Genomic DNA, 15822 nt, shown 5'->3' on the forward strand with positions numbered 1-15822 from the left:
GGCGCGGCCCAAGGGCATAAATGTAGGCTAGGTGATCGCTTGTGGTCACTCCACAATACGCAGCTATCCAGTGTGTGTGTCTCTCTTTTATTCAGTGAGTGCTCCAGCGCAGCTCTCTTACCTCGCCCCTCTAGACGCATAATCCACGTGCTCCCATGACCAAAAATCGGTACTAAGGATCCAGATATCATTGCAGCTGAGGCACTCAGGTCAGAGGTGCATGCCCGTCACCATGTAGGGGACTTTTCCATCTCACCATGGATATGATAGATATGTACTCGTGACTTTGGCGTGCTATCAATTGCATTTCCGTTCTTTTAATGTGATGCAAAATTTTAATTTTCGTGTTCATAGTTAAAGACAAGCGATGTACTGCCACTGAAGCCGCAGGTTGCTTGTGGCCCAAATTAATGTACATTCGTGCAGCACATATGAATCTCTTGGGTGACTGATTTGTTTTTGATCCGGAAAAGTTCAAACATCGTCGCATCTGCCCTCTGATAGAAAAAAAAGAGTGGGAAAATAGGGTTTATGTAAGTAAAAGCCACCGCCCCCACCTCGGCGGAGTGCAGCGTTGCGCGGCGCGTCTTTCCCCTGCAGGGGGCGCACCTTTGTGCTCCGACATTAATAGGCTCTCCCTCGCAGGGCGCCTCTAGAAGTGGGGATGGCTCCTTACTCTTGCCTCATAAGTTGTCTCCCTCGCAGGACCTCCACGGCAAGCGGCAGCAGCGCCCGGGAAAGGACTGGCGGACCTTTCCGCTCCAACGCTGAATAGACCGCAGTTACCTCTCAGAGTGGAGGGGTCGAGCACAGGATTGTTTCTCCTTGGATTTTGCATTTGGATTTCCCGGCATTTTATCCCTTTTGTGTTCATGGAGCTGCGTTTATTGTTACTCCTGGGACTTACAATCACTTCCAACGCAGGTGAGGATGGGGGCACTGGCGTGCTGAACAGGAGGCATGAGGAGTTTCTCCTGGGTGCAGGGTTTGGCTGCCGCGCTCCTGCCTGCGCCCCCTGACGCTCGGGGTCCTTCCTTGCACCGGCCACAGGCGGCAAAGGTGGAGTCTGACCTGGCTGCGGCGAAACCCCCGGGCACGCGGGGAGGAGGGCGCCCTCTACTGTCCAGGGCGTGGGTGGGCGGCCGGGAAAATCATGGAACGCACCCAACTCGTAGCGCGCGCGCCTTATTTTTCACACATATAATATTCTTTTTTTTCCCCACACACGTGTTCAACCTCTCAATAATTCTTTTTTTTTTTTGGGGGGGGGGGGGGGGGGAATAGTCTCGGCAGTCTCCTGCTTTGCACGAACGCCCAAATAATATTGTGCAGATGTTCACGGTTTTGAGCAGCACTTAATAGAATATTCGTGCAAGAAAATAGACAGTTGCCCCGTCGCTTTCAACCGAGTTGGTCACACATAAATATTGCACGTTGCCACAAAGGTGCATATTATGTAATGTGCCTCTATTGCATTCATTATATAAACAGATTGCACCCCGATAGATTCTTGAGTTTACTCACTGTGGGGCCACTGCTAATGCTTGTCACAGCCTTACTCATTTTGTCCACGACCACGCTTCCACATAGTTCATAGTAATTGTGTAAAAGCAAAGTGTGGACGGGGTGAGACTGGTGTTGCGAGCCTCTGCATTGAATGCTCAATGAGCAAAGCCCAGATCTGCAGCAATACGCACCGGCTGTATGTGTGTTAAAGTTCGATATTGCACAATACGATAACACGTGTGTGTGTATTGCATGTGTGTTTATAGCAAATCTCCATTAGATAGAATCATATGTGTGTGTTCATATTGATTAAGTAGAGTGGCATGACTTCCACATGTTTAAGATAATACACACATGTCGATTTGCCATTTCATTTTCGGTTCCATGTTTGCAACCTTGGCATTAAACATGGGGGTAGGAAACAAGGAGGCTTCCTTGACCAGGATGTTCCATACGTGAAGCGAAGTCAGAATCACTTGCTGTGCCCGAAGTGTGTGTACAGTATTTGCCAAACCAGCGAGCCTGGATGCTTTGAGGTTTTAACTTGGTTTATAGAGCGCTTCCTCCTCTTACGAGGTGCCTAGGCGCTTTTATTCGACAGATAGCATGCTTCATCTTAGGTTTCATATTATGAGTGAGCCTAACCGTGATTAATATAATCTGTGATTCTCTGCCCAAATTGGATCAACATGGCCCTACAGGCACCCCCGTAGGCAGTGGCTTGGAGTTTCCCTTTGATTGAGGACAGGTGATCCAGGCATGGTCAGCGCTCTGCGCCGAGAAGCGCTGGACGTGCAATTGTTGAATGAAAAGAAGTCCCGCGTGCGACGCCTATCCCTCCCACGGGGTTATGGACAGCTGGCTTTACATTTGATGTGCCTGAAAGAGAGCTTCTCGCGTGTGACGAGGGAACGCAACTCACCCAGGGGCAGATTCACTCCTTTTTTACGCAGCTCAGAACAGCAAGAAAAGTTGCCGCGTTGCGTGAACGGGAGGCAGCAGAAATGCGCCATATCGGCTAAGATGTGCGGCATTACCTCCTCATCCCTCTTTCTATATAAATGCTAAAGGACAAGCATGAAGCTGGAAATCATAAACTGCTATGCCCAGGGCGGGAGAGGTGTCGGGGAAGGGGGGGGGGGGGGGGGGGGGGGGGGGGAGAGGTGTCTCGGGAGGGGGGGGGGGGGGGGGGGGATCTCGGGGCTGCATGAAGGAAGACCAAAACTCAGAGTAATGAAGATATCAGTAAGTAACTAGGGCATTTCTGCCGCCTCCTAGTGCTGGTGCACGGTGTGCTGCCTAGCGCAGACACAGGCACCACATGGTGCAAGGGTGTCTCTGTTACAGTCACGATTGTGTTTGTGCAGGAAGGGACACCTTCCTGCACAAAAACAATCTTTAACCCCTCCCCTGCTGATGACGGAACCGCTCCGTCATCAGCTGCGGTGGCGCTGTGCTGATGACGGAGCGGTTCCATCATGGCCCGGCCGCCGCGCCTGCGCGGCGTGTTCTATTGAGCGGGGCGGGCCATGACGGAACCGCTCCGTCACGAGCACAGCTCAACCGCGGCTGGTGACGGAGCGGTTCTGTCACCAGCATGGGTCCGCCGCTCGGCCTCCCCGCCCTGTTAGCGCTGCGGCGGAATTGCCGCCTCAGCGAAAGGGTTAACAGCGTTTCCTCTTTCTGTCTGTGCTACAAAATGTAGACCACGTGGAAAGAGGAAATAATGAGGCGAAATGAATATATTTCTTCTTGTTACGCCGCACTGGGGGAAGGCGTAGTATCTTGTCGCATTCCCAAGTCTTTGTAAATTTGGTAATGTGCCAAAATCCATGTATGGATGCATGGGAATGCTAACGTTCCACCCATGGAACGCCTTCCCATTGCACAGTTAAAGCAGGGCAGCACAATGCGCTGCCTTGCGTTACTTTAAGGTAGATTTACAAACATTTTGCCCTGGGTTAGCATCACAAAAGAGACGCTAACCAGCACAAAATGTTTTTTTCCTAATTTACTGTCCGGTGCAAAACTTGTTTTGCCTGGAAAGTACGCTAAAAGTAACGCAAAGCAGTGTAAATCACCAAAGGAGCATTGCATGGTTAGTAGTACATGGGCGTTTCCATGCAATCACCCATGCCTTTTGATGCAAAACTTTATCTACAAACAATAGTAGATGGTTTAGTGCCAAAAGTTTATGCCATTTGAAAGGAGGTGTTAAAAGGAGAAATGCTTTTATTTCTCCTTTCTTTTCCGACTTTGCATGCGTGCTACACTGTGCTGCACACATACAAAGTACAAAAACTTTTAAAGTGCGTCTAAGCATAGTATTTTGTTATGTTATGTTATAGCTATTTGTAAAGCTCAACTGTTACCAAAAAGGCGTCCTGGCGCTAGGAGAAGCCCTAAAGAGGAATCAAGCCAGATTGAGAGATAGGCGCGTTGATTTGGATCAGTTTGTAAAAAGCCAGGTTTTTAGTGTTTTCCTAAAAGCAAGGAGGTTGGTCATGCTTCTTAGAGAAAGAGGAAGTGCATTCCAGGCCTTTGCTGTGTTAAATGTGAAGCTTCTGCCCCGCCAGTGCCTTTTTCACCCTAGGTACTGTCACCAGTTTAGCGTCAGGAGAGCGTAATGTTCTAGTCGGGGTATACCAGTAGGTGAGTTGCTTAAGGAATTCCGGCTCTATTCTATGAAGGGCCTTGAAAACCAAGCACAAGGCCTTGAATTGGGTGTGTTTCCTCACTGGAAGCCAGTGTAGGGCTTTGATTTGGGCAGAGATGGATTCAGATCTAGGTGTGGGGGTAAGTAGTCTAGCCTCTGCGTTCTGAAGAACCTGTTGTTTGTTTAGTGATCCCTCATGTATCTACAGATACAGATTGTTGCCGTAGTCCAGCTTCGGCATAATCAAAGCAGTGACAATTATTTTTTGTGCTGCTTTAGGGAGAAATGGCAATATTTTTTTGCAAGATTTTAGAATATAGGTGGTAGTGGAGACCACTTTATTAACCTGGTCCCTGCAGCTCAGTTTCTCATAGATCCAGAAACTCAGATTTTTCACTTTTCTAACTGGCGTGGGAAGCTGGCCCAGGTCTGCTGGCCAGCAGTCTGGCGTCCAGAGGTTAGGATTGATTCCAAACAAACCACCTCTGTTTTGTTGGAGTTTAGTTTCAGACAGTTTTGGGCCATCCAACCCCCCAAGGCACTCATACAATTTTGTAGCCTCAGAGAGGTAGTCTGAGTGCCGCCTGGAAGAAGGTTCACCACTATTTGGGTATTGTCAGCATATGATGTTAGTGTGAACCCAAATGATTCAACAAGGGGTGCCAGCGAGGAAACATAAATATTAAAAAGGGTCGGGCTTTTGTACTGGAAGACTACCCTTCCAGTACAAAACCCATAGTAGACTCATGAACTCACCCTTTGTGCCTGGCGTTCGCATTCTAAATTCAGCGCTGGCACTAGGGAGAGGGGAGGAGAGAGCGGAGGAGAGAGCCATATCTCTGTAGATATGGCGTTTTCCTGTTTCCTCCTTGTCACGCAGCGCAGCATTTCGGGCTGCTGCCCTGCATTCCGTGACTGCTTTGGAAATCTGACCCTATATATTTACTACACCACACAAAGTGGCTTTGCATGGCTTAGTAAATAACAAAAATCATTTAGCATCGGGGCTGTGCCACGAGAGTGATGCAATCCCGACGCCCAATCTTAGTACATCTGCCCTTAAGGGTTTCATTCGCACGTTTACTGCCTGCCAACACTGCGCCGGTCACTCAAGTGCGCTGTAAAACCAAATTAAGACCAGGAGCCAATTCCTGGTTCACGTGATTTGTGGTTTCAGACCAGTTTAGTGGCAAAATCTAGCGGAGAGGGGGTGCCTGAAGCAAAGTCTTCGATTCAAGTGGCAAGAGCATGACAGTCATGCACTGAGCCTTTCGAAAGTGAAGAAATGTGTTCTGTGCAAACTGTGGTTGGAGATGCACGTGGGATTATGCTCATGCATGTCAGTAACCCTCGTAACTCTGTATATGGTGTCTGTGTGAGAGAAAAACATGGTGTGGCGTTTGTGCTTCATATGGCTGTTATCTATGTGCAGTGCACATGTTCCGTATGTCAGGGGTCTGCGCCTTTAAAGCTTCGATATACTGTAATAGCTGAAATGCCTGATCTTGTAGTGCAGATGACGTTTCTACGGTTGTTGGTGTGCTTTAGAAGGTTGATGAATCTGATTGAAGGGATGTACGCGTTTGTAATGCCTGGTGCTTGTCAGGCCTGGGTGCAACATGTATTTTAGGTTCTGATGGTCACCTGCAGCTTCGGAATGTGCTGTTTTCCCTTTAACGGGCGGAGGTCTTTCAGAAGTTGCATGAACGGTATTCTGATTAGCTTAAGAGTGTGTCACGGCCAGTACCCGTTTTAGGGCGGTGGGATTGATACAGCTGCACTGGGCGCTGACCTGGGTAAGGGGGGCGCTGACCTCAGGCGGGGGAGCTGTGTTTAGCAATAACTTACAATCTAAAAACACTTGCTGCAGAGTTCCTTGCCATCCAGCTTTCAGGCAGCAATAAAATGTCGAGATAACTCTTGCAATTCATGTTCCTGCTAGAGAGAGAGGTCTGAGCTAGGTATAGTGGCAGTTTTGACTCCCCGTAAAGTAGCACAGAGGGTTAATGAGCCTGGTGCAGAGAACGTACCGTGCAGATCACAGATCTGTATTTTATGTGGATAGCTGAATGGATGACTTCTTTTGCCACAGAGATGCCTTTGATACCGCAGTTTATAAGATACAACCCTAGTGTAGAACAGTGACTGTTACAAACTGTCATCAGAGAGCTGCCTGCATGCAAGCTGCATCAAATAGGTTAGGACGTAATGTCCACCCCCAAGTCTTTCATTATTTATTACTAATGTTGCTTACAAAGGGTTCATTTGTGTGTCTATATATACATCCTTATTAGTAAAGGCAGCCTTTAACAGTGCTCTAAAACAAATGAAATGTATGTGGGAGAGGGGATATGGAGAGATGAGGGGCAATTTTGTTTGGCAGTAGTCCGGAATCCCAAGGAGGAGGTAATGGGGTAAGTGGCAAAAATGATTGTTGCATCAGGCGCCACCAGTGCTAAAGCCGGCCCAGGTCACAGCTTGTGTAACTACTACACCTTCCTCTTCTAATTACGTCTCTTAAGGCAACATGTGGATTCCAGAAATAAGTAGGCAGCGTTTGTTCAAGATCTTTGAATATTTTCTTGCATATATGAATTGTGCATGCCTTTGGTAAGTTTAGAGTGTGCACTTGTGTGTGGGCATGTGTGTGTCTGCTGTGTTTGAGTGCTAAGTATTAAACACAAAAGTAATAGGTGTAATGTTTTAATTAATGTCAGCCAAAGGCAATTACTCGGGGATGCATACCAGTCCATCGTTATTTTTTTTTGCCTACCATGCCACCTCAGAATAGATTTAGCCATATACAAATTAGCCTTGGTCCTGCGCCAATAGCAAAAGTTCAGCCTGAACTACCAAGTCAAGTTCTTGCTGCACCACAGCACAAGAAACGCAAGACCGGGTCACCCCTAGCCTGGGGCTCGTCTGTCCGGTGCAGCTTGGTTCCAGTGGCACAGTGAGCACAAGACCCACATCTGGGCATACCCCTCTCACTGAACTAAAAAAAAAAGTGATGGGTGTTATGTTTGAATTAATCTCAGCCATTTGTGATTACTTGGGCAGAATCTCATTCGTCATTTTTTTCCCACAATGCCACCTCCTTTCGGAGTATTTTTTAATACTAGCTTAGTGTGTGGTAAGTGTGTGTGTTTAAAGTTTAGTGTATAATGTGTCTATGTTCAGAGGTGCGTGTTTAATGTGTGTATGTTTAGTGTGTGATGAGTTTAAATATATTATGTATGATAAGTGTGTATTTCATATAGCATGAGTTTCTGTGTAAGGTGTCTATTGACTATGTGTTTAGTATGTGTATGTGTGAGGTGCTTGTTTAATCTGCTTAAGTTTAGTGTGTGTATAAGTGCAACAAGCTTTCACATTGTGTGGATGTTTATGATGTGTACTGTGTTCAATGTGTGTATATTTAGTGTGCGTTCAATGTGTGTTTACGGTGTACATAAAATGCGTGTTTCATATATGCATAATTAGTGTTTGTAACTTGTTCATATTTAAGTATGTTTCATAGGCTTGGTGGTAGTTTGATATCTATATGCATAATGTGTGTGGTGCATGTTTGCAGAATGTGTGTTTAGCGCATGTTTGTTGTATGTAGGTTTTGTCTGCTATATGTATGTAGGTTGAGTTCATGTCTTTAAGTGTGTACATGTGCAAGTACTGTACGTGTTCAATGTGCTTGTGTCTGCTGTTTGGTCAGTTTATATATTGTGTGTGTACAGTGCATTCTAAATAAGTGTAATGAGTGTGTTTAGTTGTTTAAGATGTATGTGCCATGTGCATGTGTGTAACATATGTCTTCTGTGTCCCTTGCAGGCTTCTCAGGAGCAGTGTCTATACCTCAAGGACCAGGGGGGACTAGACTGAGCCCTCAGCGCAGGGAAGAGAGGGAGGCACACGGGGAGGCGCTGGTGCCAGCCCCTGCCTCCCAAGGGTTCCAGGACACACAGCAGAAGGGGGTGCTCCTCGGTCCTGAAAAGACTGCGCCGCCCAAGAGAAGAGACAAGCGCTGCACTTGTTACACCTACAAGGACAAGGAATGCGTATATTACTGTCACCTGGACATCATCTGGATCAACACCCCAGAGTGAGTCTAAGCACCCCTTGTCTGTATGAACTGTCACCCGCTGGGATGGAGGAGGCGTAGCTCCACCTTCCGTCACTCCTACATGGGGCTGTATGATCATGGGATGTAATTATTTATTGTGGGAGTTTGTACAATGCGCGCTGCAAGCAGAATTGTTTTTGTGCCATTTGATTATTGCTCTCTATTGTGAGTATGCAAGTTAGAATACTATGGCTTTGAGTAGAAGGCAGAGCTGAGCATCCTTAATCTCAGCAGTTGTTAAGTCGTGGTTCTGAACCTAACTGCCTAGCTAGTTTCTTTGAAAATGTGTCTGCTGATTTTCAGGCAGATCCTCTTCTAGAGTGTCTCCACCAGGTAAGAGTCGTGGGACTCAGGCCGACTCGTCTTTTGTGTTTTCTTCACCTGGTAGAACATTGCTCAATCTAGCTAGGCTCTGTTAGTTCAATAGATTATCCCTCTTATCCCAACCACAAAGCTTTGGTATTTGATATTTATTAATTTCTATAGCGTCCGAATCAGCCCTTAAGGGGAATCTCTGCACTTAGGACGGTATGCTACAGCCAAGCCAGAGGGCCTCAGAAAAGATAGGTTTTTAAAAGCTTCCTGAATTGAGGAAGGCTCTAGCAGTCGCGAACCTGGCGGGGGGAGTTCGTCCCAGAAGGTCGGGGCTAGGTGAGTGAATGCTTTGCCACCCTTGCAGGCCTTTTTAATTCTTGGAGTGCAAAGGAGAAGCTTGGATCCAGATCGGAGGGGCAGAGAGGAAATGAACTTGGTCAGTTTGTCAGACAGGTATGAAGGCCCCAGACCATTGAGGGCTTTGAAAACAATGCAGACGATCTTGAATTTCACCAGCTTTCTTACAGGGAGCCAGTGGAGTTTGTTAAGAAATGGAAACAAGGCCGTTCTGGGGGTGCCATTTGCTACTAGTCGGGCTGCCGTATTCTGGACTACTTGTAACTTATTTAAGGAAGCCCTGTTGGGCGAGGCCAACAGTGCATTACAGTAGTCCAGACGGCTTAAAACTAGGGCTTGCATCAGTGGTTTCCGTGTAGAGGAAGGTAACAAAGGAAATACTCTTCTGAGTAGGCTGAGTGTGTGAAGGCAGGTATCAGCGGTAGTAGCAGCGTGTCCTTTAAGCGCAAGATTCTGGTCAATCCTGATTCCTACATTCTTGACCACTTCTTTTGGAGCGGGGGCCGCACCCAGCTCCTCCAGACAGCACTTGGGAGACCAGCTTATGGCTGCTCCTCCAAACAACATGATCTCCAATTTCTCAGGGTTCAGTTGAAGGAAGTTAGTCCTCATCCAGGCGGCAATGTTCTTCATACCCTCTGAAAAGATGAGTTGTATATCAGGGCTGTATTTATCAAAGGTGAGGAGGAGCTGGGTGTCGTCCGCGTAGAAGGTGGGACTGAACCCTAGGTTCCTTATTAGTTTAGCCAAGGGAGTAACATAAGTGTTAAAGAGAGTAGGGCTCAAACAGGAGCCCTGCTGTACTCCCTTGGTAACTTTTGTGGTTTTAGATCTGAAGGTGCCCAATGTGACTGCCTGGGTTCTGTCTGTTAGAAAGCCTGTGAACCATTTTAGTGCAACCCCATGAACGCCAATGGTCTGTGTCTCATTGCCTTCCACCATGGCTTAAGCCATATCTCTCTCTCTCGGGTTTGAACATCAACTAGTATAATAATAAAGCAAAGTTGCAGAACGTCACTTGGTGTAGGATTTCCAACCTTGGCCTCTGTAAAGAAGGTCAGAACATTAAATCTCCTTCCACGTACCTACTTGGATAATGATTTCTTAGGGCCACCTCCAGCGGCTGAATGGCTGTTCATGCTGCCCTGGTGGGATGGAGTTAAGGTATATCTAGAATGAAGGGAAGGGTGATGCTGAATGATGCAACCTTCAGGGCTCGTCCAACTTAACTACCAGATCATATTCATCTCGTTTCCTATCAGGCAACACACTGAGAGCCTGCTGGTGGTGGTCACATAGACTTACCAGGGTTGAGGCAGAGCACTTATTGTCTCTTGAATGGAGGTGGAGGATACTTTTCACCCAAGATTGATATCAAACACCATGTGGTCGAAGAACTCAGAATCCTCTTGATTGGGTAGTCTTGGGGTTCTCTGTCGTGGTAAGGTCTCTCAGGGTTGTATGTCCTTAGAGTTTCATTGAAGGTTCCTTTAGACATTGAAGTAACATCACCCCAGGGCAGTAAAACAATGTGTTGGCTTAATTAGCATTTACTGTCCTATTGTGCAGGATCCAAAACGATTTGTGTAAAAGCTGCTGCACCCTCTGCCCCAAAGGATAAAAATTCCCATGTCCGTAAGTGTTATCTAGTCATTACCCATAATGTATGCTTTAGGTTTGTCAATGTAATGCACACTTTCAGACAATATGCTCTTTTTGGGTTGGGTCATTTTATTAGAACTGTCTGTTGTGTTTTACTGCTATTTTACACATTGTTTTTCTTGTCTCAAACTGTCCTAAATCCTTATTTCCATCTAGATCTATTATTTTGTGAGACGATCGGGTATATTCCATTATATGCTGTACCAGTTTCATAAATTAGGAGCGTGTTAAAATAATTTGCATTTTAAAAGATGACCAGTGATGTATTCGACATCGTTATGAGTCTTGGTTTTGCAACATACAACACATCGCCCTCGAATGAGATCTGGTCATGGTGTTTTAACAACCAGACAAACTGCTGAAAATCTATTTGGAATGATCGTGTCTTTAGTTGGTCTCTGAAGCTTGTGTAGTGATGAGTCACGCGTTCAGACATTTTATTCAGTTTCTACCTCCCAATTGCGGGGTTTCACTCAGATGGATAATGGCACACTTCAAAATGCTTAAACAAACAGAATTTCCAGCTTAAAGGTATTTTGAAGTTTGAATAAAAGCTTTGCAGTTAGGAATTTCGAATAATTAGTTAAATTATGGAAATACCCTTAATAGGGTGCAATTGACTGGGTTTTACCCCCCCCCCCCCCCCACCACCATTTTAATGATTCTAAAAGGGATAAGAAGCATTATCTTTGAGTATCTGATGTTCACAGAAGATGTGTCTCTGTAGCACATTCCTGATACAGTTGGAGAAATTCACTCTGTAAGAACTTGTTTCAATCGTTAGGAGGGCAGGATGGAAACACCTGCCCTGGAGCTATGCGTCTCTCAAAAATCTGGTTATTTCATATGGGAATAAGGAGCAGTAAAATAACTACTGTATTCTGCATTTTCATTTCCCTGTTCGTTAACACTTTTGGCGTGATTTTAGTTCTTTCTCCCTTTATCAGAAGTACTGTTCTTTATCCCTGTATTCAGAAGTGCTATTTCAGAAGGGTCTGGTTACAACAAAAATATACGGAACACTTTGCACAATAATTCTCAATTACAGTAATCAAATTACATATGCTAAAAACAAATCAATCTCCCCAAAAAAGATGGGGCTCATTAGGGTGTTAAGAAATACATGTTTATTACATCTTTATATATATCTATTCACAATTGATTTTCGTGGCCATGAGGGAGACACATACAATCATATAAAAACATGAATTACAATACACAAGTTCACAACATTACACAACTTCACGTAAATATTTTTCATGCTAGATTAGAAATGAAAACACAAGAAAGATAAAGACAATCTAAAATAAGATAGTCCAAAGAGAGTCAACATTTGGGTTCACTTCTAATTCCTTTCTGGGGCCTTCATCAGGCCATATAGTGGTCTCCTAATAATTCTGGGTTCTCATAGCAATCAAGATGGACAACAGTAATTCATAAAACTGTAGGTCATTGATTCAAGACTTCCTAAATGTTGTGGCATTTCTCATCATATTTTCAGCATACTTGTGTACTTTACGCACTCTTATTTCAGATTACAAGGAAGTTAGCATATTAACCCCCAGGGATTTTGGACTCAAGAAGGCCCTATTGCGGATTTATACAGCTGAGATCATCATCGTACTCACTATACTCTCTTGTGTATTCATACGGCCAATTGAGGTTACAAGGACCACGTAATATTGACGGCCAACAATTCCCAAATCATTGGATAAACTGAAAAACTCCCTGTTAATTTGGATATCTTTATGTGATAGCACTATATGAGATGGCCGGGTTTGAATTAGAACCCATGTACAGGTTGCTTCGAGTTCATAGACCCTCAAGCATGCAGCCTTGAAGAAGTTGTGAGGCACTCCCTCATGTGATGAAACGTGTTGGCTTGCTATAGAAACAAGAGAATAGGCCAGTGGGTTGAAAACAAAAAAAGAGAAATATAAGAACTGCGAAAAATTCTCTTTTTCCACTACTGTTCTGACAATCTAGTATTTGTATATATTGAAGTATTGAGTGTTCTAGAGCTGTACATTTCTCATCATTAATTTGCCATATTATTTTGACTGGCGGTCTCAATCAGGCCAGCAATGTAAAGCCGCATCAGGCATAAAAATAAAGATGTTAGTTTTCATTGGCCTTTCAGTTTTCCTCTGGCCCAGTAATGCATCCACTGCATCTAAAAAGGAGAATTAGTAAATAGTGTCTAGACGCAGTGACTGTTGTAAGAGTACAGTAGCCATCAGGCTGAGCAAGGGGACGATGTTAGAAACAAGCAAAACAGCACACAGCTGTTGTGAGGCCTGGATGGGATGATGGTTCCTTTGATCTGGATGAGGATGTTCTTGGTGATCGGGTAGCTGGCACTGAAATGAAGGAGGCCTTGAGATGGATCTGGAGTCAAATATGCAAATAAAGTGGTACTAGGAGTTTTTGGGGATGGGAATAAGAAAGGAACTGGAATGAGCGTAGCAGAGAGATTCATAAACCCAGACACAATACAATACTATAGATAAAAAGTGATGGCTACACCTGATAGGAGATTAACAATTACAAAAATGCAGCCCTGTCTAGACACATCAGTAGAGCAGGTGGATTATGACAGTGGATACACAAGTGGAACGTTGGTGCGTTTCGAAGACATGCTTGCTTGATTGCTAAAGGAATAACGTGGGTTTCAGCAGGAAGGTCTGCTTTTACATCAGCTTGGGCATTTGATGTGCTCTTAGAACCCCCTCATGTATGAGGCATGTTCTGGTAAGAAGCAGTCATACTTGGTGATACATGACCAAGTTGAGGACATTATGTTCCTTAATGCCTCACTGCAGAGTCTGACAGTAATGCCTTGCACCTTCTCTTCGTTCCTAGATTGTGCCTGGTACACCGTTTAATTATAAAACTCCACAAATGGATTATTGTAAATGACAACAGTGTTTTTGTTTCGAATCTCTGTAGGGATCCAAAATAATAGATTTGGCAAAAAAGTTGCTTTCCACCGTGCTAGTCCGAGGAACAATTCCGTATTTTCAATTTTTTTAAAACTTTTATTGGTCCCACAAAAGAAAAAAAACTGAAACCAGGACAAAGTAGATGGACTCCTGGAGACCAGAGGTCACACAATCTAATTTACTCCACATCTGGGCACTTCTTTTGTTGGGCCAGTAAAATGAGTCTGGTTTATTTTTTATTGATGGCAGAGGGGTTGGAGCAAGGTGTGCTTTGAAGTCCTCAAAGACTTTGTAGTCGTTTGTCTGGGGCCCTTGCTGACCTTTCTGGCAAGTCTTTCTGCACCACCAATCAAAATATTTCTACCAACAAAAGTGCTCAAAGGACGTCTATGCAGTGTGCTGAAAGGGGAGAGGATGTGGCTTAACGGCCAGAACTGGGTTCGAGTCTGGCGGGAGGCTCAACCATCTTGTGATTCAGGACAAATCGCTTAATCTCCCCGTGCCTAAAAAAATGAATGTGTCCTTGTGTAATGCAACGGTGCTCATCTAAAGCGCTTGAATACCTTCGGGTCCAGTTTGCGCTATATAAAACTGTAAAAAAATACATGGGCGCACCCCACTTCATTGTCTTATGTGTTGTGAAGGCGACCGTCTCATCGCACGGTTGGTGCTGTAGATGTTTACTGGTTTGTGCTGTAGGTGACAAGCGTGGCCGTTTTAAAGGATTGTGTATCAAGCTTTGAGAATAAGAGGCTGCAAGCATGGCGCTTTGTGTTGTGAGAGAGAATGCCTCAATACATTATGTAGTATGTTATGAGGGAGAATGTTTGCACTGCGCACTAAACAATACGTATAATCCATGTGTTAGGGACTTTTTATACAGAGCTGACATTGGTCCTTTAGAGAAGTAAACAGTCGACAAGGCAGCATTGAATTTGGCCTTTAGTTTGTTAATTTCTGGCAATGGCGCGGAGAAGGTGGCTTGGTTGAGAAATCAGAGACAAGTTATCAGGTTGGAGGTGTGAGAGGAGGTCGTTGGACCCCCTGTGCAAGAGGGACGGTTAGAGTCTTGCCTGATTCTGAGTTAGGTACTCACAGGAGCCTTCCTTGTTGCTCTATTTAATACCTCTGTAAAATGTATCATTACTGATGGTGAAGGCTCATAGGTCATGCCCGGGAGAGTTACCAAGCCTGCTTTTTGCTTGTTGCTTGCGAGTCCTGGCTTTCATCCGGTGTTGATTGGTTAAGCAGGATGCTTGGATTCATGTTGATTTCTAGTAGAGCATGGTTCCTGCTTTTCCTTTTGCCTGCAGTACGTTTAGAAGGTTGGTCGGAGTAGTCAGAATATTGGATACGAATAAGACAAATAGAAGTGTTGTAGTACAAAACATAAAATAAACAGATCACCACAAGTTAGAAATAAGTTCAACCGTGGAAATTTAATTTCCATATATTACCAGAATAAAATGAGATTGTCATTCAAAGCATTACTGGGTTATTATGCATTACTTTTTGTAGTGCTCATAGGTGTAGGGAACAAAGGGAATTCAGGGCAGTGGTAGTGAATGGACGAGTGGCGGACAGGGTAAAGGTGTTTGTGACAAGAAAAACAATACACAATATATATAAATTGACCTTTACATCCTACGTAAGGTCAGTTGGTTCCTATATATACATTGCTCATAGGTACATTTGCAGTTGATACATTTAGTTCAATGAGCATGAAGGAGTTAGGTAGGACGGTCTACGTTTTGACCCCAGTAGAGAGGAGGGTGAGTGGTTGCCTCACAACGGGGTCTTCATCAGGACAGTGGAACACCTATAAGTGACAGATAAAATTCAATATCTGATAATACTATGCTCGAATGTGGTGAAAATGTTTAGCAGGTGGTGAGTACCTACTTGTGTAGAAGGAAAGACGGACAATGTTCGATCCTGGGTGGGCTCTCACAGGGCTCCGAACTTGCCAAGAGGGAAAAACATGATGGATGAATCTTCATGCCAAAGGAGGATTTCCCAAAACTTTAGGAAAGTCCAATGGGTCGTTTACTCACATAGGTTTAGCAAACACATGGGGAATCAATCTCCTGATGTAGACACTGGTTATTCCGGTGAAGAGTCTGGGTAAAGGAAGGGATATCAACTGGGTCAGGGTGAGCTCGAGGTGCCCAGGTTTAAAAGTTGTGCTATGTGATAAATGCGGCATATATTGAGAGGCATGGTGGCCTGACACTGGTTACAGTAGTAACGGAGTTTGAAATAGTGGG

General features: G+C 44.8%; 1 protein-coding gene across 2 annotated transcripts in view; it reads left to right on the forward strand.

Annotated features, from left to right (window-relative positions):
* The first annotated feature begins 658 nt into the window (after window positions 1-658).
* EDN3 (endothelin 3) overlaps window positions 659-15822 on the forward strand; it is a 385729-nt gene continuing 370565 nt past the window's right edge. For both annotated transcript variants that reach the window (XM_086932648.1, XM_086932649.1), the window contains exons 1-2: window positions 659-924; window positions 7988-8258. In XM_086932648.1, coding sequence (XP_086788774.1) covers window positions 873-924; window positions 7988-8258 — 323 coding nt within the window. In that variant the 5' untranslated portion in view covers window positions 659-872. The remainder of the gene's footprint in view (window positions 925-7987; window positions 8259-15822) is intronic.

Source organism: Lissotriton vulgaris, chromosome 7 (assembly GCF_964263255.1).
Source record: "Lissotriton vulgaris chromosome 7, aLisVul1.2, whole genome shotgun sequence".
In the NCBI taxonomy this organism is placed as follows: Eukaryota; Metazoa; Chordata; class Amphibia; order Caudata; family Salamandridae; genus Lissotriton; species Lissotriton vulgaris.